This window comes from Erythrolamprus reginae, chromosome 2 (genome assembly GCF_031021105.1).
Source record: "Erythrolamprus reginae isolate rEryReg1 chromosome 2, rEryReg1.hap1, whole genome shotgun sequence".
Classification (NCBI taxonomy): Eukaryota; Metazoa; Chordata; class Lepidosauria; order Squamata; family Dipsadidae; genus Erythrolamprus; species Erythrolamprus reginae.
This window is the reverse complement of record NC_091951.1, coordinates 291,809,292-291,833,543: the sequence shown is the minus strand read 5'-3', so window position 1 is coordinate 291,833,543 and position 24,252 is coordinate 291,809,292. Positions and strand designations below refer to the sequence as shown.

Genomic DNA, 24,252 nt, shown 5'->3' with positions numbered 1-24,252 from the left:
AAAGATAAAATAAACCGAGGACTTATTCACACTGCCTGGCACCCCCATTGTCACCTTTTATTAAATCCTCATTATCTATCAAGTGGCCTTTCTTTTCTTAAGGTTTGTTGCTGGCTAAACCCAACAGTTCAATGGCTACTTCATAGAAGCAGGAATCCTGTTTAATTAAATCACTGCTTGTGATAATCTGTAATACCTTTTAAAACTATTCTTCCCATGATTTGTACAGGTTATCCTCAACTTAGAACCAGTTGCTTAATTACCACATTTATTTTATTATTATTTATTAATTGGACTTGTATGCTGCCCCTCTCCGTGGATTCGGGACAGCTCACAACACATCAATAAAAAACTATACAATAACACATCTAAATCCAATTAATATAAATAACTAATTTAAAACCACTCTAAAAGGCTAAAACATTAAAAATCATTCAGATTCCAACCACAAACATGCCACACATTCATTGACTAAAGGCTAGGGTGTAGTGATCCAAAGCCTGGCAGCATAAAAAGATTTTCAAATTCTTGCAGAAGACGAGGGGGCAGTGTGAATCTCTGGGGGGAGCTGATTCCAGAGGGCCAGGGCCCCACAGAAATGCTGGTATTCATGTGGCAGAAGGCAGTCCTGTAAGTAATCTGGTCCGATGTCATGTAGGGCTTTATAGGTCATAACCAACACTTTGAATCACATCTGGAAACCAATTGGCAGCCAATGCAGTCCACGGAGTTCTAAAGAAACATATGGCATATAGCTTGGGAAGCCCATGATTGCTCACATGGCTGCATTCTGCACAATTTGTAGGTTCTGAACGCTCTTCAGAGGTAGCATCATGTAGGAAGTACCAATAGATAAGATACCAATAGGAGAAAGTCCACGGAGACGGGCGGCATACAAATCCAATCAATCAACCAATCAACCAATCAATCAATCAATCAATCAATAAGAGAAGGATAATATCAATACATGGCTGTATCCCCACCGTTCCTCCCCAAAGTTATGCAACTGCATGCCAGGCTCTTGGCAACTAGTCTTTGCCAGTTGCAGGGTTGGTAGTCTGCAACTAGTCTGACCAATTTGCAGGGTTCCATAGTTATATGACTAAGATTGGCAACATTTTTTGCTGGTTTCCTACTGTCTGGATTAAATACCTGGCAAGCTGTTGCAATAATACAGTGTGACTAGACTAGACCAGACAGGATTTCCTTCAAGTGGGTTAGAATCAAACCAACAGGAGCAGAGGACAGAAGCAATTTAAATATTCAATGCAGGTATGCCCTGATGGAAGAAACAATTATATGAATATGCATGCAGTTACTTCCAAAGACAACCAATAAAATAATAGACTTTGGGGGAAGCTATTGACTTACTAGATGTACATGGTTTTGCTTATTGGTATTGAAACACACACAGGAACTAAACAACAAAGTTTAAAAGGCCATGGGTTATTTTTTAAGGTTCAAGTGGAGAAAATTAGGTCTATTTGTCATTAAAAAAATAGTTTTAAGTTACCGATTCATTATGAAATACAGTGATTCCTCGAGTATCGCGAGGGTTCCGTTCCAAGACCCCTCGCGATAATCGATTTTTCGTGATGTAGGGTTGCGGAAGTAAAAACACCATCTGCGCATGCGCGCCCTTTTTTTCATGGCCGCACATGCACAGATGGTGGAGTTTGCATGGGCGGCGGGCGGCACCCAGGGAAGGTTCCTTCGGCCCCCCAGCAGCTGATCTGCTCCGCAGCGCGGCAGCAGCGAGGAGCCGAAGATGGGGTTTCCCCGTTGCCCAGGCAAAGGGGAAACCCCATCTTCGGCTCCTCGCTGCTGCCGCGCTGCGGAGCAGATCAGCTGCTGGGCGGCCGAAGGAACCTTCCCTGGGTCTTCCCGCCGCCCAGGCAAAGGGGAAACCCCAAGATCGCTTGTCGCTTGCCGCTTGCCCATCACCCGCCCGCCCGGCCGATCGCTTGCCGCTTGCCGCTTGCCCGTTCACCCGCCCACCCAGCTGCTCGCTTGCCGCTCGAGAGCAAGAGGGGGAGAGATAGAGAAAGAGAGAGAAGGAAAGAAAGAGATGAGAGAGGGAGGAAGAGAGTGTGAGAGAGGAAGAAGCAAGATAGAGAAAGAGAGAGAGAAAGAAAGATGAGAAAGGAAAGGAGTGACGTCATCGGGTGGAAAAATCGCGATATAGCGTTTCGCAAAGATTGAAATCGCGAAAATCGAGGGATCACTGTATTATAAACATAAAGCATCCCCTTCTGACAGCATTTGGATTACATCCTCTGCTCCTATAAATCATTATTTGGAGTAAGTAATTCTTTTATTTTAAATTTATTTCCATTGCAGAGTGTATAGTTTGTGAATCAAAGCCATCATTGAAGATTTCTGAATGTATCGTATGAAAGAAAAATGATGACCATTTATGGCTATTTAGTTTTGTCCTAATATTCAAAGAAACAGTACTTCACCTTGCCTTTTATAAATAAATATTTATATTGCTTTTAAAGACTTATGTGTTGTGCAACAGATTGAGAACATAATAGTCAGTTTTCAAATTTATGAATATGAACTTAGAGGTCACTTCCAGCTTGACAGAAAGGGGGGAAAAGATCACATGGTGTAATCTCACAATAAAGCATAAATCTCTTCGGTATCCCATTGAGAACTTTGAAGTCCAATAACAGACATTGCCATCAAGTTGTTTACTTTTCTCTTCTAAACTGATCTTCAGCAAAATGCTATAATTAATTCAGCATTCTTTTTTCCCAGAACCTACAGTATTGCTTAAAAATACCTCAAAGGTAAACAGCTTGGTCAATTTTGATATGCATCAATTAATGCAAATTGGAGTGATGGACCAAATCTTAGCAGGCTGAAAATAAGGTATATTTTCCATTGTTTCTTCTCAATGGTCCTCTAATAAATCTCACATGAGATTTGTCCATGAGCTAAACAACTTAGCATTTGTAACCCTGTGAAGCCCTTAAGTTCACTGCATGTTTCACCATATCCATTTCATTATTACTTTCACTATTATAGAAACATAGAAACATAGAAGTCTGACGGCAGAAAAAGACCTCATGGTCCATCTAGTCTGCCCTTATACTATTTTCTGTATTTTATCTTAGGATGGATATATGTTTATCCCAGGCATGTTTAAATTCAGTTACTGTGGATTTATCTACCACGTCTGCTGGAAGTTTGTTCCAAGGATCTACTACTCTTTCAATAAAATAATATTTTCTCATGTTGCTTTTGATCTTTCCCCCAACTAACTTCAGATTGTGTCCCCTTGTTCTTGTGTTCACTTTCCTATTAAAAACACTTCCCTCCTGGACCTTATTTAACCCTTTAATATATTTAAATGTTTCAAACATGTCCCCCCGTTTTCCTTCTGTCCTCCAGACTATACAGATTGAGTTCATTAAGTCTTTCCTGATACGTTTTATGCTTAAGACCTTCCACCATTCTTGTAGCCCGTCTTTGGACCCGTTCAATTTTGTCAATATCTTTTTGTAGGTGAGGTCTCCAGAACTGAACACAGTATTCCAAATGTGGTCTCACCAGCATTCTATATAGCGGGATCATAATCTCCCTCTTCCTGCTTGTTATACCTCTAGCTATGCAGCCAAGAATCCTACTTGCTTTCCCTACCACCTGACTGCACTGTTCACCCATTTTGAGACTGTCAGAAATCACTATCCCTAAATCCTTTTCTTCTGAAGTATTTGCTAACACAGAACTGCCAATACAATACTCAGACTGAGGATTCCTTTTCCCCAAGTGCATTATTTTACATTTGGAAACATTAAACTGCAGTTTCCATTGCTTTGACCATTTATCTAGTAAAGCTAAATCATTTACCATATTACAGACGCCTCCAGGAATATCAACCCTATTGCACACTTTAGAGTCATCGGCAAATAGGCAAACCTTCCCTACCAAACCTTCCCCTATGTCACTCACAAACATATTAAAAAGAATAGGACCCAGAACAGACCCTTGTGGCACACCGCTTGTAACCTGACTCTGCTCAGAATACTCGCCGTTAACAATAACTCTCTGATGTCTACGCTTCAGCCAGCTGCAAATCCATTGAACTATCCAGGGATTAAGTCCAATCTTCACTAATTTATCTATCAGCTCTTTATGTGGAACCGTATCAAAGGCTTTGCTGAAGTCCAGGTAGGCAATATCCACGGCACCACCTTCATCCAACACCTTTGTGACATAGTCAAAGAAATCAATGAGATTAGTCTGACATGATTTGCCTTCAGTAAAGCCATGCTGATTTGGGTCCAATAAGTTATTGTTTTTTAGGTGCTGATTTATCCTCTTTTTGAGTAGAGTCTCCATCATTTTAACTACAACTGATGTCAAGCTAACTGGCCTGTAGTTACCAGCTTCTTCTCTACTGCCCTTCTTGTGGATAGGCACAACACTGGCCATTCTCCAATCCTCAGGAACTTCTCCTGTTAACAAGGATTGGTTAAACAAATCAGTCAGGGGGGTAGCAATGACAGATCTGAGTTCTTTAAGAACTCTGGGGTGGATGCCATCTGGACCCATTGCCTTATTTATCTTTAATAATTCAAGTTCTTCTAAGAAATTGGCTTCTAAGATCACTGGAGCTGAATCCGTACAGCTGGAAGCAATGCTATATCCCTCTATAGTATTATTTTGTAAGGTGTCTTTTGAGAAAACTGAACAGAAGTAGCTATTGAAATGGTCAGCGATCTCCTTATTCCCATTAATGCATGTATTATTCCCGGTACTAAGCTTTGTGATGCCGCAGTTTTTCTTCTTCTTATCACTAATATATCTGAAGAAGGTTTTATCCCCCTTCTTTACAGATTTGGCAATTTCTTCCTCTTTTGAGGCTTTAGAAGCATATATTATCTGTTTCGCCTCCTTCTGTCTCATTTTATACATCTCCCTATCAGCTATACTTCCAGACTCTTTATACCTCCTATAGGCAGCCTTTTTTTCATTGACTATAGCCCTTACATCATTGCTAAACCATAGCGGTTTCTTCTTCCTTTTACCTTTAGTTATTTGTCTTACATACAGTCCAGTGGCTTTTAAGATAGCCTTTTTTAATACAGTCCACTGGGTTCTCGCTCCTGCCATTTTATCCCTCCCCTTTAATTCATTATCTAAATATTATAGTTTCACGATAAGAAGAAAAAAAGATTATTATGATACATCAATATTTCATAAGTGTTATTCCTTCAAATGAATATTCAAGGAACAGCCTACTAGAATGGTTTTATATTAAAATCCATCTACTATAAATGACAGCTTCTTTTCATTTTCTATATTGTCTGGCAGATGAAATCTGTGGCTCAAAGTGTTGGAGATCTTCAAGTTCATTATGAGGATGCTAAAATCTACTTAACCCAAATACTGTAATGTTAATAATTACATTAATTAATTAATACTGCCTAGTATGAATGACATGGCTTTAAAAAAATATTCATTAGTGGCCTTTGAAACGTAGATTCAAGTACATTGATGAATATACTGTATATACTGTATACTCAAAATAAATTCCACTGTGGTCAGCTAGTCTGCTTCTCCCCCTGCTCAACTGATAGAAATGTAATAACGATGTATTTCCAAATCATTTTTATTTAATTTGGATATTTTATCTTTTTTAAAAATCTATTTTTTTTAATTAAAATGTGTTCATATATTTCTTTTCAGAATAAAAAAGACACTTCCCCTAAAAACAGAAAATCAAAAAAGAACACATAGAAACCACCTTATTAAAACATCAGAGCACTGCAAATGTAGTCAGATTTCTCCCAGTTACCCCTTAAGATTAGAATTTCTGATATTTTTATCCCAAAGAACTCCACAGTATTTAAAAATCAACTGAAAGACAACCACAGAGAACATTAAGTCCAAACAAGCACAACTACTTATGTCCTGAGAGACTGTAATGGAATATTGTAACTTTCATGGAAACAGCTTTAATGAAAAAGACTTTGAGCAAACATCATAAAACTTCTGGAAAAACTATTACTAATGTCCGTAGCAGATTGTCTTCAAAACAGGCCTCAACATCCATTGGGTCAGAGCTTCCTACACTTTCAGCAGATGTAGTGAATTTAAATGCTGTTGTTAAACCAAATCCTGGAAAGAAGAGGCCTAAGACCGTGACAGTATCAAAAAGGCCAGGTATTGGAAGCATGTCTCAGGATCAATGGGATCGACCAGTTATTCCACCAAGAAGACCAGGCTTAAGGGTGTGCTACATCTGTGGCAGAGAGTTTGGATCACAATCTCTTCCTATTCATGAACCAAAATGCCTGGAGAAGTGGAATATTGAAAATGACAAACTACCGAAACGTCTCAGGAGAGCACCGCCTGTTAAACCCCAGTCCCTTTCTGGAAAGTCTTCTAGTATAGCAGTTCAAAATGAAGCAGCAGCTCGAAGCTTTCAAACTCAGCTCCATCCCTGTCCAAACTGTGGTCGCACTTTCCTCCCAGATCGCCTCCTTGTACATCAAAAGAGTTGTAAAAAGAAGTCTAATCCAGGTTCTTCAAACTCTGGGCCATCATCATCAGACAAGGTAAATGAGAAGGCATCATGCCTAGCTGAAAGAGGCCCCCATTGTTCTCATGTGCAGACTGCAAGATGATATTCTACTGGAATTGAAGTTAATGGTAAAATCTTCACTCTTGATTTCAGTCCTGCTAGAGTCTTATTCCAGAAAATATAAATACATTGATACCTTGTCTTACAAACTTAATTGGTTCTGGGACGAGGTTCTTAAGGTGAAAAGTTTGTAAGACGAAACAATGTTTCCCATAGGAATCAATGGAAAAGTGATTAATGCGTGCAAGCCCAAAATTCACCCCTTTTGCCAGCCGAAATGCCCATTTTTGCACTGCTGAGATTTCTCTGAGTCTCCCCGCCATGGGAAACCCCACCTCTGGACTTCTGTGTTTTTGCAATGCTGTAGGGGAATCCCAGCAGGATAGTCCCAGCATCACAAAAACAAGCGCTCCAGACCTCTGTGTTTTTGCGATGCTGCTATTTCACTGAGGCTCCCCTTGCTGGGAAACCCCACCTCCGGACTTCCGTTGCCAGCGAAGCACTTGTTTTTGCGATGCTGGGATTATCCTGCTGGGATTTCCCTGCAGCATCGCAAAAATACAGAAGTCCGGAGGTGGGGTTTCCCATGGAGGGGAGCCTCAGGGAAATCCCTGCAGCGCAAAAACGGGAGCTTTGCCTGGCAACGGAAGTCCGTAGGCGGGCATCCCAGCGGCGGCGGTGGGTTTGTAAGGTGAAAATAGTTTGTAAGAAGAGGCAAAAAAATCTTAAACCCCGGGTTTGTATCTTGAAAAGTTTGTATGATGAGGCGTTTGTAAGATGAGGCATCACTGTAAGTGTTTTACATTATAAGCAAATGGTAGCAACAACACAACCCTTAGAAGTTCAGATCAAGACCTGTGTCTAGAACATGGGTGGGCAATTAATTTTCCAAAGGCCCAAATATAAAACTGAGACTGTGGTAGAGGGCTGAATTATAGGGCCACCACTGCTGCTCCTGCCCCTACAGCCCCCACCATGGGCTCCACTCCTGCTGTGGGCCAGACAGGACAGTAAAGGGGCCAAATGTGGCTCACAAGCTTTAGAATGCTTAAATGTGGTCTAGGGCAAAATAAGAAGATGCAATCATACTATTTCATTTTGATAGAATACTCAGCAAAACAGTTTGCTCTTTTGTAGCAATGGTACCAATTTAATGTATTTGAATATAAAAATTAGCATGAACCATATAGAACATTTTACAATTTGAAATTGCTATAGTCATGCTAGGATAAAGACCAATATTTCTCAAAAGGCAGATTAACTTGCAATGTAACTTCTCCTTGCAATGAAAGTCATTTAGATCTTTTCATGTATCCTATGTGCTAGATTACTCGATGTATAGCAGGACATTAGAGAAGATTATAAATGCTTCTTGCAGGGTATGCAAGGAAACCTTCATGAGCTTATCCTTTAACTGAGATTTACAAAAAAATTACAGGAGAAAATATATTTGTTAAACATCATCTAGGAATACAGAAACAGCTATGAGCACCAGCTAAATATTGAATTTATTAAGGTTTCCATCTCTGTTTCCCTCAGGCTGAATGTGCATAGAGAAAATTTTTAATTTTAATTTTCAACTACTATTAAATGACTTCTTTTTTCCTTTCAGAAATTCAAAAATACTTCTTTTGCTTCTACAAAAAATAATAAATTTTCTTTGCAATGGAATCAGGTAGAATGGGCTATAATATGATTATGCCTTCCACTTAAAATATTACCACTAATAACATGATCATCAGATATATGGTGTTCTTTTCTAAGTAAAGAATTTACACACTCAAACAGACCTAGGTGAATACTAAGCCAAAATCAAGCAAGTAGAATGCACTTGTAGATCTAGCAATGACTGATCCTTAACCGAGAGCTTTTCTCCCAGAACAAATGAAGCTGCACAAAATTCAGTCGGAAAGATTGTGTTTTCTTTTACTACCTTGAGGATCCTTACTCTCCATACTGAGTTAGGTTCTTAAATGTGCATTCCTTTACTGAATTGTTTGAAACTGCACCCATGGCATCTATACTAATTTAAAACAAGAGGAAATTTGGCTTATTTCACTGATTTGCTTGGGAAATTTTTAGGAATAAATGAGTTGGAGTCCCACTGATAGGGTCCTTCTATAGCAGGTTTCCCCCCCCCCCAAACTTGGCAATTTTAAGAAGTGTGGACTTCAACTCCCAGAATCCCCCAGCCAGCCAGCTGAGGTATGCTGGGAGCTGAAGTCCACACATCTTAAAATTGCTAAGTTTGAAATACACTGTTCTAAAGACTGGCCTGATAATGTCTCTCACTGAACAATAGAAGATCAACCTTAAATTACAGGATACCACCGAAAATATACATTCTCCATGGTAGGTGGAGTTAGCCTCCAAAGATGGGTTTGATTGTGTTAGTTGGAGGCTAACTCCACCACATAAGAATGGGCATTCAGGTAAGTATCAAAGCCCCATTCTCCATGGTAGATTGAGTTAGCCTCCATGGATGGCTAATGGACATGGTCCAACACATCCTTGCAGGCTGCTTCTACCACCTGAGAATGGGTGCTCAGGTAAGTATCAATGCCCCATTCCCAGTTATAGGAATGAGTCAGTATTTTAATCAGAAAAGGGAAACAATACAAAAGGTAGTCTGTAGAGATTCTCAATCATCCAGGTCATGGTTGTCCAAAGCTGCTTTTTCAGGATGCAACTGAACTTATTTATTTTTTCTTTTGAAGACATTTCACTTCTTGGATGAGAAGCGAAATGTATTTTTGGATGAGAAGCAAAAAGTCTTCAAAAGAAAAAAGAAAAAAATCCAGCTACCTCCTGAAGCACATTTGGGACAATATGGAGGAAATTTAAACTCAGTTTTTGAGATAATAATAATAATAATAATAATAATAATAATAATAATAATAATAATGATAATAGATTAGATGCCGCCCCTCTCCGAGATTTTATGAGAAGCACTGATAGAAAATATAGGGGAAATAATTTCATACTCTTGGATTAATAAAAGCCCTTCTGCTGCAGCAATTTCTTCTAAGGCATAATTTTCTTCATTTCTGTTGTTCTGTCATTCTTTAATCTTCTCAACCCTTTAAAACTATAGCTTACATTAAACTGTCATCAATCATAACCGCATTCTTAAAGACAATGATGGTCCCCATACAAGACCAATTAAAAATGCTCCACTGAATTTTTATCCAAGGCCTGATTTATTTCCCAACTGAATCTTTTCTGATCTGTAGAGAAAGCCAGTTTCTCTATTATGAGCTTGTTAGTTTAATACAATTGTTTGGTATGCAATTGCTAGGGATATATGGACTCATTTGGATTAACCAATCTTAATTGCACTTCAAGAAATCATTTAAAGTAGTGTTTCTCAACCTGAGCAACTTTAAGATGAAAACTTTTTTTAAAAAAATGAATCAAAAGCTTGTTTGACTAAGCTGTGCAGGTCTGGTTGGATATCCTGCTTCTTGAATCCTGCTTTGGACAATTTTTTGGTATGGGAAAGATAAGCATTCCAGAGATTAATATTCTTCCAGTGAGGAAAAACGACTGTGATCTTCCAGGGAAAATGTTTCTACTTCCTGCCTTGGTTGCTACTAAATGCTTCTAATATCTTGTCTTCTTGTCAATCTACAGCAACCACTTAATGCCCTTCACTCTGCTTCTTGACTATCGGATACTGCCATCTGCTGCTTTTCTCTGTTGCATGTCCTCTTACAAAATAAAAATACACATCGTTTCTGGGTATTTCCTGTCACTGTTCATCAAAAATTGAAGTATTTCTATGTTCTCAATGCAATCAAGGGGCTAATCCTGTGTTTGCTCTGTGAGGTAATGCATACAAGAAACACAACCAGGAATACTAGCTCTGCCTTTATACAGAATAATAACAGAACATAAAATACAATGCTGCCTTAGTACTCAAACACTTTGAAACTCAACAAATTTGGTACGCAATACATTTTGATGTGAAAAATTTGTTCCAGTATTCATTGTTTGGTACTCAACACAAAAGTTGTAAGATGTCAGTGTCAGCTGCCTTGTGACTTATTACATTATTCTTTAAAAATTTGTTTGGTGCTCATCATTTTTGGTACTCATCTACCTCCTGGAACCAATTAACCATGAATACCAAACTACCACTGTAAACAAAGAGTTACATTAACAGAATCTTGCAAAACTGAAAGCATTTCTCCCCTCCTTTGCTTCTGGTCTCTGGAAATCTAGGAAGAGTCCCTTCTGATACATTTGTCATGCCCTCCCTCCTTCTGTGGCTGACATATCTTTTACACCAGTGGTCCCCAAACTACGGCTCGCGGGCCACATGCGGCCCACTGAGGCCATTTATCCGGCCCGCCAGTGAGTGACAAGAGCACAGGGAAAAGAGAGAGAGAAAGAAAGAAAAGGGAAAGAGAGGGAGGGAAGGAGAAGTGGAGAGGAATGAAGGAGGGGAGGAAGGAAGGAAAGAAGGAGAAATGGAGGGAACAAGGAAGGAAGGAAGAATGAAATGGAGGGACAGAGGAAGGAAGGACTGTTTTTTTGGGGGGGTAATTTTTTAAATTTTTTCTCTCAACATACATTCAAACAACACAGTGTACCATCTGATTTTCCATGAATAAAATGTGGTGTTTTGTTAGTAACAAATATCAATCATCAAAAAAGTTGCAAAAGGTTTTTTTTCTAATTTTGTCATCCAGTTACATTCATTTTCTTTTAATTGAATTCTTTCAAAAAGTGCAACACCAATTATATTTCTAACTTATTAACCATTATGCCAAAGTGCTTCCTTCTTTCTTTATACATTTTTCATAAGCCAAGGAAACCTTGTATAGCCAATCAGATGTTAACAAAAGAAAATTAAAAACAAAACATACACATATAAAATTTCAGATCTTCTCCCCACTCTAAATAGTACGTTCCCATTTTGTTTTTTACTTTAAAACAAGGTATGTGCAGTGGGCATAGGGATTTGTTCATAGTTTTTTTATATAGTCCGGCCCTCCAACAGTCCGAGGGACAGTGAACTGGCCCCTTGTGTAAAAAGTTTGGGGACCCCTGTTTTACACACTAGTTTGGTAGTGTGCAGCTCTTCCTCCTGTCTCCCAAGGTCAATCTCACATACCATTAAACCCTGAAAGCCGTATTTGAATTCCAGTACAACTGCATCATTTTAAAAAATGAAGCCACAAAGTCTTCATTTTTTTCCAGTTTCCAGGGGGATAGCTCTATTACTCAGTTGCATTAAAACTGCCAAAGAATTTGGCAACATCTGAAAAGATTTATTAAGGCATAGGGTATTCTGGACATTATGATCATCAGATGCATGGAATTCCTGTCTAAGAAAAGAGTGCACACACTCAAACACACCTAGGGAATGCATAATAAAAAAAAAAGTGGACAGAGAGAAATAAAATACAGGAAGGTCAAAGACTAACAATTCATAAAATATTTTTTGGTTTATATATATGACACAAACATTCATTCTCTATAGGACTGAGTGAAATAGTTTTCTGTGTAATCTTTAGCTAATAAGTAGATGTTATCATCACTTGATGCACTTCTTCACATCAAATCCTTTTCACTTTATTGTTTGCAAAGTTATTTTCAGGGACTATTCTGGGGTAAGATTAGGAGGGTGGGGAACATATCTCCTGTGCTAACAAAGGGAAGAACCCTTTTCTCCAGCAGTGCTAGGCAATCTGTTTTTGAAATTGAACAAAATTGAATAAAGGTGGAATCGTAACCCTTGGCTGCTTACCAATTTCAACAATGTTTTCCATCCAAATCATTATTTTTTATTAAATCCTTAAAGAAAAAAAAATACTGGACCAGAAAACTGTGAGATTTGAAAGAAAGCAGATTTCTCAGGATTTGAATACCTTCAGTATATCATGGGATTACCATTTCTGAATGGAAATCCCCACAGTATTTTTAACAATTGACCAGATAACTGCAAGGTTCTGCAATTTGTGGCAGTCCCATTATGACATCATGACACAAATGACAATACACAATTCCTGTCGTTTGTGTGATGATGTTGTAATGCATGTTATTTTTTAAATCCCTCCCTCCCTCCCCCATCCCCATTTGCCATGCAAGGGCTAAAACATCAGGAAATCAATATATATGTTTAAAATAAAAATAATTTGGACTCTGAAACAGGACCGAAAGGTTTTAAGTTACCTAGAGGCAGAAAGTTCATCTCTGCATCATCCCCTCAATTTTCTCATTTTTAAAATTTTCCCGCTGAAGTCAATAGTCCAATACTCAGGAAAGGGGGGAACTGGAATCCCAAAACAAATTAACTCTTAGCATTATATTTTAACGAATTGATTTGCTGCCTTGAATGAATAATATTGAGCCATTGGATTCTTTCAGATATTGAACTATTGAACTTCATGATGTGGAAGGCAGGATGATTATTTCTACTTTGAAAAGCCCCCATTATCAACCTATTAGCAAGTACGATATATTGGTTAAAACATGTCTTTGCTTTTGCCACTCAAAGGTAGCTTTGAATCTTTTCTATTTTAAGTATCTAAGGACTATTTCACATCTTGGGGAAAAGGGCTGTATAATCTAGTAGAACTCCTTGCATTTCTACAATCTTCTCTCATCTCTCCAAGTTAAAGACTCCAGTTAGGATAGGTAGATCTGCTCCAGTATTTATTAAGAAGGTTTGCTATAGTTTATTTATATCAATTAATGCAATGCAAGGAGCTAGTATTAATATTTTTCAAATATCAAATACTATTATGTGTTCTGTCGGGCTCTCTGGTAGACTCCTCCCAAAAATTCACAGGTACAAATTTCAGACACACACACGTTTGAAAATTCAAAACAATGTTCTTTATAATGAAAATTCCCTTAACCTGAGCCCTCTTTTGGTAGAGAAAAGAGCACTCATCTCCAAACAAACTGGTAATTTGTACAAGTCCCTTATCAGTTCTGTGATACTTAGCTTGGAGCTGTGAGGCAATTCACAGTCCTTCTTCTTTCACAAAGTGAAACACACTTTGCTCTGGTTTAGTTTCAAAGCAGGGAAAAAGCAGCACACAAAAGGTCAAAGTCAGTAAAGCAGTCACAAAACACAATGATCAGATAATCCTCCACAATGGCCAAACCCACAGGCTGCTATTTATAGCAGCCTCACTAATCACCACAGCCCCACCCAATCACAGGTGGCCTCATTTTCTTTGATAATAATCTCTCAGTTGTCGTTGCCTATGCATCACTCTCCGCATGCGTGGCTGTATCATTAACTCTTGTTCTGAATCCAAGGAGGAGCTAGATAATTGATCTCCTTCTGAGCTGCCTGCCACACTCTCCTCTTCCCTGTCACTCATGTCTTCTTGATCAGAGGAGCCTTCATCATCAGATTCCACCAGGGGCAAAACAGGCCTGCAGCATGTGGATGTCTCCCCCACATCCACAGTCCTTGGGGCAGGAGCTGGGCCAGAACTAACCACAATTATGTTACACCATGCAATAGCATTGGCATATCTTCCCCAACACATTTTAAATAACTAAAATTTGACCATATCATCAACTTTCATAATTTTGGGTGATTGTACTTAGACCCAAAATTAAAATGACGCATGGCAATTCTCAATATCAGTTGTCACACTTTTAGATAAAATCTTTGTCAGAGTAATGATGATTTAATAGCTGACCAACTGATATAAGACTGTAAACTGAAATACTGAAGCAATAAGGATGAGCCAGCAGGGTTACTGCTGCTTTAAGAAGCTGTTTATAAAAGGGAGACCATGAGAGGGCATATCCCTCCTCGTGTATCACTCTCGTCTTGTGTTGTATCTGCATTTGTAGTTCTCCATGTGGAGTTGAAGATTGATTGCTTAACTAGTATGTGCCTACCACATGTATGTATACATTATTTATTTATTGATTGATTGATTTTATCCAATACACAATGAGGGTTTTAGTGGGTATACACATAGTAAAATGCATAATGAAAGTTATAAAGGATATACTCATAGTAAAATATATCTAAGAAAGAATACAAGAGAAGATATAGGAATAAAACATATCAATGAAAGAATAGAAGAAGAGATATAGAAATAGAAGAAAGGTATAGGAGATATAGGAGATCAATAGGACAGGGGATGGAAGGCATTCTAGTGCACTTGTACTCACCCCTTACTGACCTCTTAGGAATCTGGATAGGTCAACTGTGGATAATCTAAGGGTAAAGTGTTGGGGGTTTGTATACAGAAGTCTTGTACACCTCTGTGTACTGTATTATGCTCATGGGTTGTCTCAAAATAGTAGCCATGCCCACTCTGACATTCTTGCCAGATCAAAGTCCCTACTATCTGCATCTATAATATACTTGATGAACTATTATGGAGGAGTTGTCTTTATCCTCTTTCTCTTATATGTTATCTCTGGGCTAGATTGACTCTTAATCCTTTGGTATGCAACCCTTGCTTTCTAGGGATCTACCTCCTCACACTACATTCCATTACATATTCTGCAATATCACCTTATCTCAAATTTTAGATTTGAGAATGCCAGCATATCAAAAGTCTGGATTACGTAGTGAGATTTCAGTCATTTTTATTTAATTTTAATGAAAATAAGTTTTAACTGAATGTTTTTACTAAGATAAAATTATTTCAATTATTTTAAGTTAACAGGGAGAATGCAATTGCCCTCTTGGAAATGTTGCAGGAACATTAGACAAATATAAGTCAATCCAAATTTATTACTAGAGATCAGATAACTTTTTTTTACAAGTTGTTACACAGACTAGGACAGGGGTCCTCAACCCCAGGCTGCAGCCTACTATTGGGCCCTGAGCTATTTGGAACTATTGCATAACTTCGGGGCAGGTGGGTGGAGCTTCCTGCAGTCGCAGCTACCAGTTTGCACAATCTGGAGAGAACTGGCTGAATATCACCACTGATATAAGGTCTATCTTGATGGAATGGTCAAACAGTCAAGAGTACAGCTCAACTCATGACCAAAGCCTGTCCCTTTTTTATGTTTGTTGCATGGTTGGCATCCATCAAGATGGGCTGAGGCCACAGTCACCCAGCTGTAGCTGTTATCTTTCATCTCCTACAGGCACCAACTGTTTTCTTATCACATCCTTGATGAAATGTCCACAGTAGATTTCATACAAGCAAATAATAACCTACTTAAAAGCTTGGGAAAAGTCAGTAAGCCCCCAGGAGATTTATATAACTGGTACAAATATTTATCTATGAATTAGAAATTACCAACCTCTGAATCTATGTTTTGTAGATATTAAAATACTTTATCATGCACTTGCTTGCTTTTCTATCTCATTATCAGTAGAGTTTCTTTTAATGCAACATTACTCCCTTCCTGCAATTTAATTTGTTTTAAGAGCTCAATTGTCTTTTAACTGCATTTGTTGTTTGCAGTCTCCCATGATAAGGCGACCTCCTACAGTTATTTGTTATATTTGTGGCCGTGAGTATGGAACCCATTCCATAGGCATCCATGAACCACAGTGTCTGAAAAAATGGCATATTGAGAACAATCAACTGCCAAAACATTTGCGAAGAGCTGAACCTGTAAAGCCAGTTGTCTATTCCATAGGAGGTAAGTTACAAACAAGCCAGCCAAGCAGATTCCGGTTAGGGATGAAGGACAACTCTTTAGGTGAAAACAACTTGAGAAAGAATACATCAAATTCTCTGGCATGAGATCTATGAGATCCATGGCCTCATAGTGCTAGTATTGCTGTGTCAATATGGCTTCTACAGTAGGTTTCAAAGCCATCAGCAACAAGCATGGGTTCTACTTACCTTCCCTACTGGTTTGTATTGTGTCGGAAGTGCATGTGACATAGTGGAAAGGACACTGCATACGCAGAGGGTTTTCTGCTAGCTGCTTTCAAGGAGTGGCAACTAGAAGATTGGTTTGGGGTGTATGGTCAGCCAGCCATTGCTAACAGTTTGGCGAGCGGGGGCAAATTTCTGCCACTGGTACCACCAAAATGATCCAAACTGGAAGCACCCCACCACTGTTGAGCAAGTTTTAACAGGTACTCTTCAAATTGCAGTCCATATCCTGGAGATTTAAATGAAATGCTTCTATCCTCTATGTATGCAACCACATTTAAAGACAGTATTATAAAAAGTTTAACTTTTCATGTGGAACAGGGATCTTCATATGGATCAGGAAGCAATCATGACACAATTAAGAAGAACTTGTGTGATACAGATCCCAGAAAAATTCCAGAGTATTTTATTCAGTGGTTCCCCCCTCCCCCAATAACTGTAATATATATTTAAAATTAAAAAACAGATTACTTTTAAAACGTTATGACAGTTTGATATGAACATAGCAACCCCCGCTTCAAAATACTCAATAAAAACTATGGAAAGATTATAAATTTTGGGGAACTAGGGAATGGAATCCTGGCCAAATTTTACACCTTGAACATTTGCCCAGATCTATGAAGTTGTCTGAATCCTGGGAGACTTCCAGAAGTAGAATCATGGAATTTATTGTAATAGTAATATTTCAGCCCATGGCCATTTTGAAAAGGCAACTGTGGGTTTCAGCTAAGCATCTTTCTTTAACAGACCTTCCTGCAAATCTAAGCCATCCTATAGAGACTGGTGGTTTCTTTAAAGTCTCGTGAGTTGCTCATTCTTTATGCGCCCCACTGTTTGTTCAGCCGGCGTGTCTCAACCGCCCATAATTAAAGGGTAATTAGTCCAGGAAGACACACACCACACGATAAAAAGGAAACCCCAAAATTTTTATGAACAGAAAAACAGAAACAGCTCCCTTTTTAAATGTCAAAGGGATTTTCTGGTACACACAAGGCACAGATTAAATGCAATCCAATTGCTCACCCAATAATTGGGAAATTGAGTCCAATTCTAAAGTCCAGAGAGTCCACACACACAATCCTGAACAGCAAAAACCACAATCTTGACGAAACAATGAATCAGATAAACTGCCATGAGGCTAAAACACCAGGCTGCACTTTTATCTGTAGCACTAATTACAGCAGCCCAACCCAACCATAGGTGGCCTCATTTTCTCTTGTAATAATCCTTCAGTTGTTGTCTCCTATGCATCACTCTATGCATGCGTGGATGTGTCATTAATTCTTGTTCACAATCCAGGGATGATACAGATGACTGATCTCCTCCTGGGCTGTCTGCCAAACTCCCTTCTTCCCTGTCACTCACACTTCCTTAGTCAGAGGAGACTTTGTCATCAGATTCTACTGGGAGCAAAACAGGCCTGTGTCATGTGGATGTCTCCCCCACACCCACCTGCACATTCCTTGGGGCAGGAGCTGGGGCAGAGCTAACCACAACACTGTTGATACTTGAATTGTTTTAGCTGCTACTGTTCTGCTTTGGACCCACTGGATTGGAACCAAGAAGCCTCCACAATCCAGAATTTAATTCAAACACTTTTTATATATTTAAAGGTACTTTGTACAGACAAAAGCAGACTTTTCAGTTCATGTTGGCAGAGGCCCCACTCGAACTGGCCGGGAGATAACACATGGCCGCCAGCCAAGAAGCAGCCAATTAGCACATTTTTTTCATTTAGATAAGGTCCGTAAATCACTTACATAACTTCACAGATCTCCAGATTTATTTTCATTTCCATTCATTGTCAACTCTACAAAATGTTTAAAGGAGCCAGGGGAGTTTCTCAGCATGGCATTTCTGGAACTCCGGATCTGAATGTTCCTCCATGACAAACATTGCAGATCCATGCCTCTTTATCTAGGAACTCTCCCTTATATACAGATTGGGCGTGGCCAACTCTTTCCTAGAGCTATGACTGACTAGACTTTTCTCCATAGACTATTTCCTAAAACTTTTCCATTAAAGCTGTTCTTGTCTGCTTCTAAACCTTCTGACATGGGCATATAATGTGGGCTCCTGCTCCTCAATGTCATCTCCTTCTAAGTCAGACATTACCATTCTTGGGGTTTCTACAGTCTCTGGAGGTTCCTCAGGTTCCAGATCTCCCTCACTCTCACTCTCTGATTCAGCTGGCAAGAATGCTGGCCTAGGGTACGAAGATGGGCCCAGTTCATCCTCCTCAGAATCTGTCACTAACTGACCCATTCATGGACCACTCACAACAGCTACAAGAAAGATGATCACAGATCTCTAGCAAGCATATGCAAATTCAGGACAATCTTAATTTGTAAAAGGATCAGTTGGACTTTTGCACCAGTTCAGAAAAAGTATATTTGCAAATGTGTTATCAAACCTACCAAACATCTCCATGTTGTTATCATTTCCCCTCCCCGCAAACTGATTCACAAGTGCCTGATCTATTTGATATTTTAAATGACCATGGAGATTGAATTTAGAAATATAAATGGATTCATCAAATTGCTTTGGGATTGAATCTCTGAATTGGATCTTTGTACAGCTCTAATATCTAAGGACTTTTAAGATGGGTAAGAACAATCATACAATATGTTACCCCAGTTTTACTTTTTTTTGGTCAAAAAGTTCAAACTACTGTATTTTTCAGAGTATAAGATGCACCTTTTTCCTCCCTAAAAGAGGATGAAAATTCGGGTGTGTCTTAAACTCTGAATGTAGCTTTTTCGAAGCTTTTTTTTCCAGCCGTAACTAGGTACTAACAATCTTCTTGGTTTCCTACTCTCTCCGAAGAAGATTTTTTTCCCGGCTCTAAGTCTTTGCAGGCTTGTTTCATTCCTACTCCCTCTGAAAAAGGCTTTTTCAGCCCTAGCCAGGGGATAAAATAATGTTCTGAAGCTGAACAGACTAAGCACGCTAGCCAGATGAATACCTTGTAGATATATTTTTTTCCTCTCCCAAAACTAAGGTGCATCTTATATTCTGGTGCATCTTATCCTCTGAAAAAATATGGTATATGAGAGGTAACAGTTTCATGTAGCAATCCAAAACTCTTTTTCTTTTGCAAGGGCTGGGGCTGAAAGGTTAGTGAAAAGGTGTTGCGGGGAGAGAGAGGTGGGGAATAGCATTAACTTAATGTTCTCCTTAATATTCAGCCTTTTCTCCACAACTCCAGTGCTTCTGGATTCATATTGGCAAGATACGTATAAATTTGAAACTCTGAACTTTACGTGAAACAGAAAGCTTTGGAGACAACTTCAATGGAGAACGCAACTAACAGGGAAAAGATTAAGCATTCACTTTCTCCACTCACTTTTTAACTGCAAAATACCTTCCCCCAGAGAGATACTTTTGAAAGGAGAAGAGGCCAACTTAGTGCTGCTTTACATTGCTTAATGTTAAATATATGGCATGCACATTCATTTCCTGAAAAGGAGTATAATTGCTGCAGCCAAAAGAATACAGTTGACAGCTCATCTAGCAAAGAGGTATATTAGGAACATACATACTAAAAGATGTAAAGCTTACCCTTTATCATACTTCAAGTATAAGGCTTCTAATAGAGAGAAAAAAAGATATTATTTTGTCTCTGACAGAAATAGCCTTTGTTTTCAGGAATTTTGCGCTTAATATCTTCAAATCGAGTTAATGCATCAAAAGCTGAGCTTTCAAATGCCAACTCTTTTGAGAAAAGCAAATTATTTGAGATTTCTCTCATCTTTCTCTGCCACAAAGAATGTGAAGTTCATATGCTACTGGCACACAAACTTCAGCTAAAGGTAGCCCTTTGAAAAAAAATTGCATTCAACCCCCTTTTAGGATGAAACTGTAGCTGAAATTGCTGTGTATGGGAAAGGATACAAAAATGGACTTAACCTAATGTCTGCTGATTTTGCTCTTTGGGTCATTGAGTTAATAGTACTCTGAATCACACTGAAGACATTAAAAAAAATGAAATTGGAACTAAGCAGAATTCTTTATCCCAAACAGCAAGGGTGAAAAAGTGAGAGAATGCTGCACAATTTTTCTTCATCCCTTTGGTTGGATAATGTTGGTTCATTAAGCAGGAGGTTTTTTGTGTTTTTTTTTAAAAGGACATGTAGCAACACAGCCTGATATTTGAAGGGTAGGCAAATACGTTAAGAATGTGTAACGTAGCACATGCTGAAATGGTTTCTCCAGAAGTACAAGATTATTCAGTTGTAGTTAGCTTTATGTGACCCCTGAGACAACAAGCAGAGTTTTGCTGGGTTTTTCTTCCCTCATAAGGGCTATGATTTAGTTAAAACTGAAAGGCTCAGTCAACAGGTATTTCCTGAAACTATTTTCCATAAAAACTGAGTATGATTCTCTAGAATGAAAACTGATATTTTCTCTCTTTAATTTTTTTCCAGCCAAAGGTTACTATGATCTTGATGCTTTAAACGAGTCTGCATGGCAAAGCGCCCAGAGCCAGCTAGTTCCATGTGATATTTGTGGTCGTACCTTCCTGCCAGACAGACTGATTGTCCACCAGCGGTCCTGTAAGCCAAAGACACCAAAATAAAGCTCTCAGCATATTAAGGATTTAAAGAACACAATTGTTCTCTAACCTTTAGAATGAAGAATCATTGAACTATATAGAATCATTCCAAGTATGCCCTGCATAAAATTAACATAGTATTGATTATGTGAGTGACTTATGGGACATGTAGCACCTGGGACAGTGTTTTGCAGCTATTATTGATGAAGTGGCTCATAAGGACAAAAAGAACCTTCATGGAAACATCTGCAAGATGGAGCCTTCACAAAAAGGACAGAGGCCTTCATGCTGTTCAGTAATTATCGTTCTTCCAAGTATTGCAATGTCTGTTAAGAAATGGCTTTGTTTGATAGACTCATTTAGTAAATCATGTATAAGAACGTTTATTTTTAGTAACGAATTTTCAGTTTAAGGAATCAACTGAGAGGAACATAAGGATCATAAAAGTTTTGATAGCCTTCATCAAAAGTGGGTAATTATTTCAAATCTTTTTCAAATATTGAATCATTGATTTAAAACTTTGCCTATTGGTTCTGAATGTCTTGGGAGAAAAGTCAACGCTTCCCCACAATTTCATTCCTCTCTCTCTTTCTCTCTCTCACACACACACAAACACACACACACCAATGAAAAGCTGGGTGTGGCTTGCTGGTCATGTGATCAGATGGGAATAGTTTGATGATCATGTGACCAGGGGTGGTTTAAAGGTCATGTGACTGGCTTAAAAGTGGCCAATTTGATGTCACTCACGTCAAGGGTTTAGGTTAGGGTTAGGGTGCCTGGCTACTCCTCACCTCAAAGAGACACAATTTCCCTATCTATTTACTATTACTGAACATCCAAAATATACTCTTTAATTCTATGTATATATGCCATATTATACATATTACACACAGGCACACAAAAATATACATTATCTACTATATAAACTGTATGTATATGTAGTCATATACACAGCTCTTCTAAAATTATACACATTCAACCTCATTTACTGCGATAGGAAAAACAAACCCAGAGCCCAGAAGGGGGGGGAAAGGAAAAAAAAAATCAATTTTTTTTCTACCAGTTCTGCGTACCTGACCAATTTTTTTTTACCGGTTCTGCGTACCAGACCATACCCGTAGGAGGAGCCCATCACTGCCACACCCACACCTGTTTAACTTACATGAAATTTCTAGGTCAGTTTGAGGTCTGTTCTGGTTTTTCACTTCCTACAACTACAGTTAAGGTAAATGTAGGCAATGGTCCCTGTAACGTTAGAAAACAGCGTGCGGCAATTGGAAACTACTGTTCATTGTTCTCTAGTCCCATGTGCAGGTGTGCAGTCACATAGCCTCTAATATTAAAAAACGGCTGTTGCACCATTCTCTCATTACGTGCATGGCCACACAGTTGTGCACCTTGGAGGGATCATTGACTGTAGGTAAAATTTGCTGGCTTTCCTGTGCCGTCTACAGGGTTTCTGTGCATTTTAACTATTTTAATTCCTCAAGTTGTTCTGGCATCCTGCCTGATTTGTAACTCTAGCTTGCAGGTGTTTCTAATCTAATCTGTTTAGGGCAACTTTTTGCAAGTAAAGAAGCTTTTTGTATTTTTACACAAGTAAGCCTTGACTTACAACAGTTCATTTAGTGACTATTCAAAGCTACAATGGCACTGAAAAAAGTGACTTATGACTACTTTTCATAGTTACAACCATTGCAGCATCCCCACAGTCATGAAAGGCCAGGTGAGGAGAAGCACCCCTTGATGTGAGTGACGTCACGTTGGCCGTGACCACCCAGTCACATGACCACCAGGCCATGCTGGGTGTACATAGGGAGTACTCATAGGGCTGACAAAGTGATTTTTGACTGGTCCATGTACTTACAACTATCCTCACATTTTATGTTTTGCGCCCTATCTTGTCACCATGTTGAAGGGAAGATCGCAATTGTGAAATGAGTGATATGGTTGTTAAGAATGCTGTAATGGGCATAAATGTGAGGATGGTCATAAGTGTGAGGACTGATCACAATTCGTTTTTACAACCCTCTAAGTAGACCCTATGCATGTAACCATGTCCATCTGGTCATATGGCCAGCTAGCCACACCCACCCAGTCACACAATCAGCTAGCCATGCCCACCTAGTCACATGCCCACCAAGCCATGCCCCCAAATAAGCCACACCCACAGAACCTGTTGTTAATTTTTTTTGAATCCCACCACTGTTTACATCCATAATTAGTACTGTACTATGAATATTTCTGTTGGTCCAACATAATCTTCTCTCTCCCAAGTTTCTTTAAGTAATCACTTTACCATATACAGTACTTTAATAGTCTGCTGGCCACAAAACATGATGTGGTCAGATAATTATTGTCAAGGAAAAAGAATAAACTACCATCAAGATGTAAATTAAAATAATCCATCCTGACATTGTAATTGAAGCTTTTTTTGTTCTCTTTCAAAACAAACCTGGAAGAAATATATTTCAATGAATGGAGAAATAATAAAAAGACCCAGACTGACTAGTCACTCTGATTTGCCCCACATTCATAGAACTCATGACACAATGTTACTATATACATTATGAAAACGTTGGAGAAAGCAGCCTTTCTGAAAATATAAGAAAGGAAGCCAGATTTTAAAAATGGACTGCAAAATTGTCTTGTTTTATATTCTATAAGACCTTCCTCTTGGCTGAAGTAAAAAGGGAAGGGAGAAGAGAAGGAGTGGAATGAAGTAGGAAGAAGGAGAGAAGGAGAAAGAAGGTAAAAGGAGGAGATGGAGATAGAGAGAGAGGGAGGGGAGTGTAAAGAAATGAGGTGAAACAGACTGATAAATAGCAGTATAAAATAGGTGCAAAAATAGAATATTGATTCATGATAGATTTGATAAAATGTATAATTATGTAAGTTTTGATACGATTTATGGTATATGTATAGACGTATATATGGAAATTGGAGAGAAAATAAATATTTTTTTTAAAAGACCCTCCTCTTGTCCAATTAGTTGTGATAGCAACCACATTTGAAATTTTGAATGTCTTTATCAGCCTAGAAGGATCTGTCTATACTATATTTACTGTGCATACGAATAAGAAAACATGAACCTTACATCTTCCATCTGATTAAAATAAGAGAAAATAATGCTGCCCTTTGAGGGATGAAGATAGCCCTCCAGGTATATTTGGAGTGCAACTTCCACAATTGCAACGCAATATGAATTTTAGTTTCTAATACAACAGGAAAGTGCCAGGTTCAGACGTGTTTCATACTCTTTA

At 38.7% G+C, this 24,252-nt stretch overlaps 1 protein-coding gene across 2 annotated transcripts in view; it reads left to right on the top strand.

Moving 5' to 3' along the window:
• The window catches only part of ZNF475 (zinc finger protein 475), a 28,025-nt gene extending 4,064 nt beyond the window's left edge, over window positions 1-23,961 (top strand). The window contains exons 1-5 of one of the 2 annotated variants that reach the window (XM_070742864.1): window positions 1,921-2,301; window positions 2,764-2,877; window positions 5,701-6,572; window positions 16,009-16,189; window positions 20,859-23,961. In XM_070742864.1, the coding sequence (XP_070598965.1) occupies window positions 5,958-6,572; window positions 16,009-16,189; window positions 20,859-21,010 (948 nt within the window). In that variant the 5' untranslated portion in view covers window positions 1,921-2,301; window positions 2,764-2,877; window positions 5,701-5,957 and the 3' untranslated portion in view covers window positions 21,011-23,961. Of the gene's footprint in view, window positions 1-1,920; window positions 2,302-2,763; window positions 2,878-5,700; window positions 6,573-16,008; window positions 16,190-20,858 lie in introns of those variants that run through there. The other variant, XM_070742863.1, reaches the window with a different exon arrangement.
• Window positions 23,962-24,252: the final 291 nt, after the last annotated feature.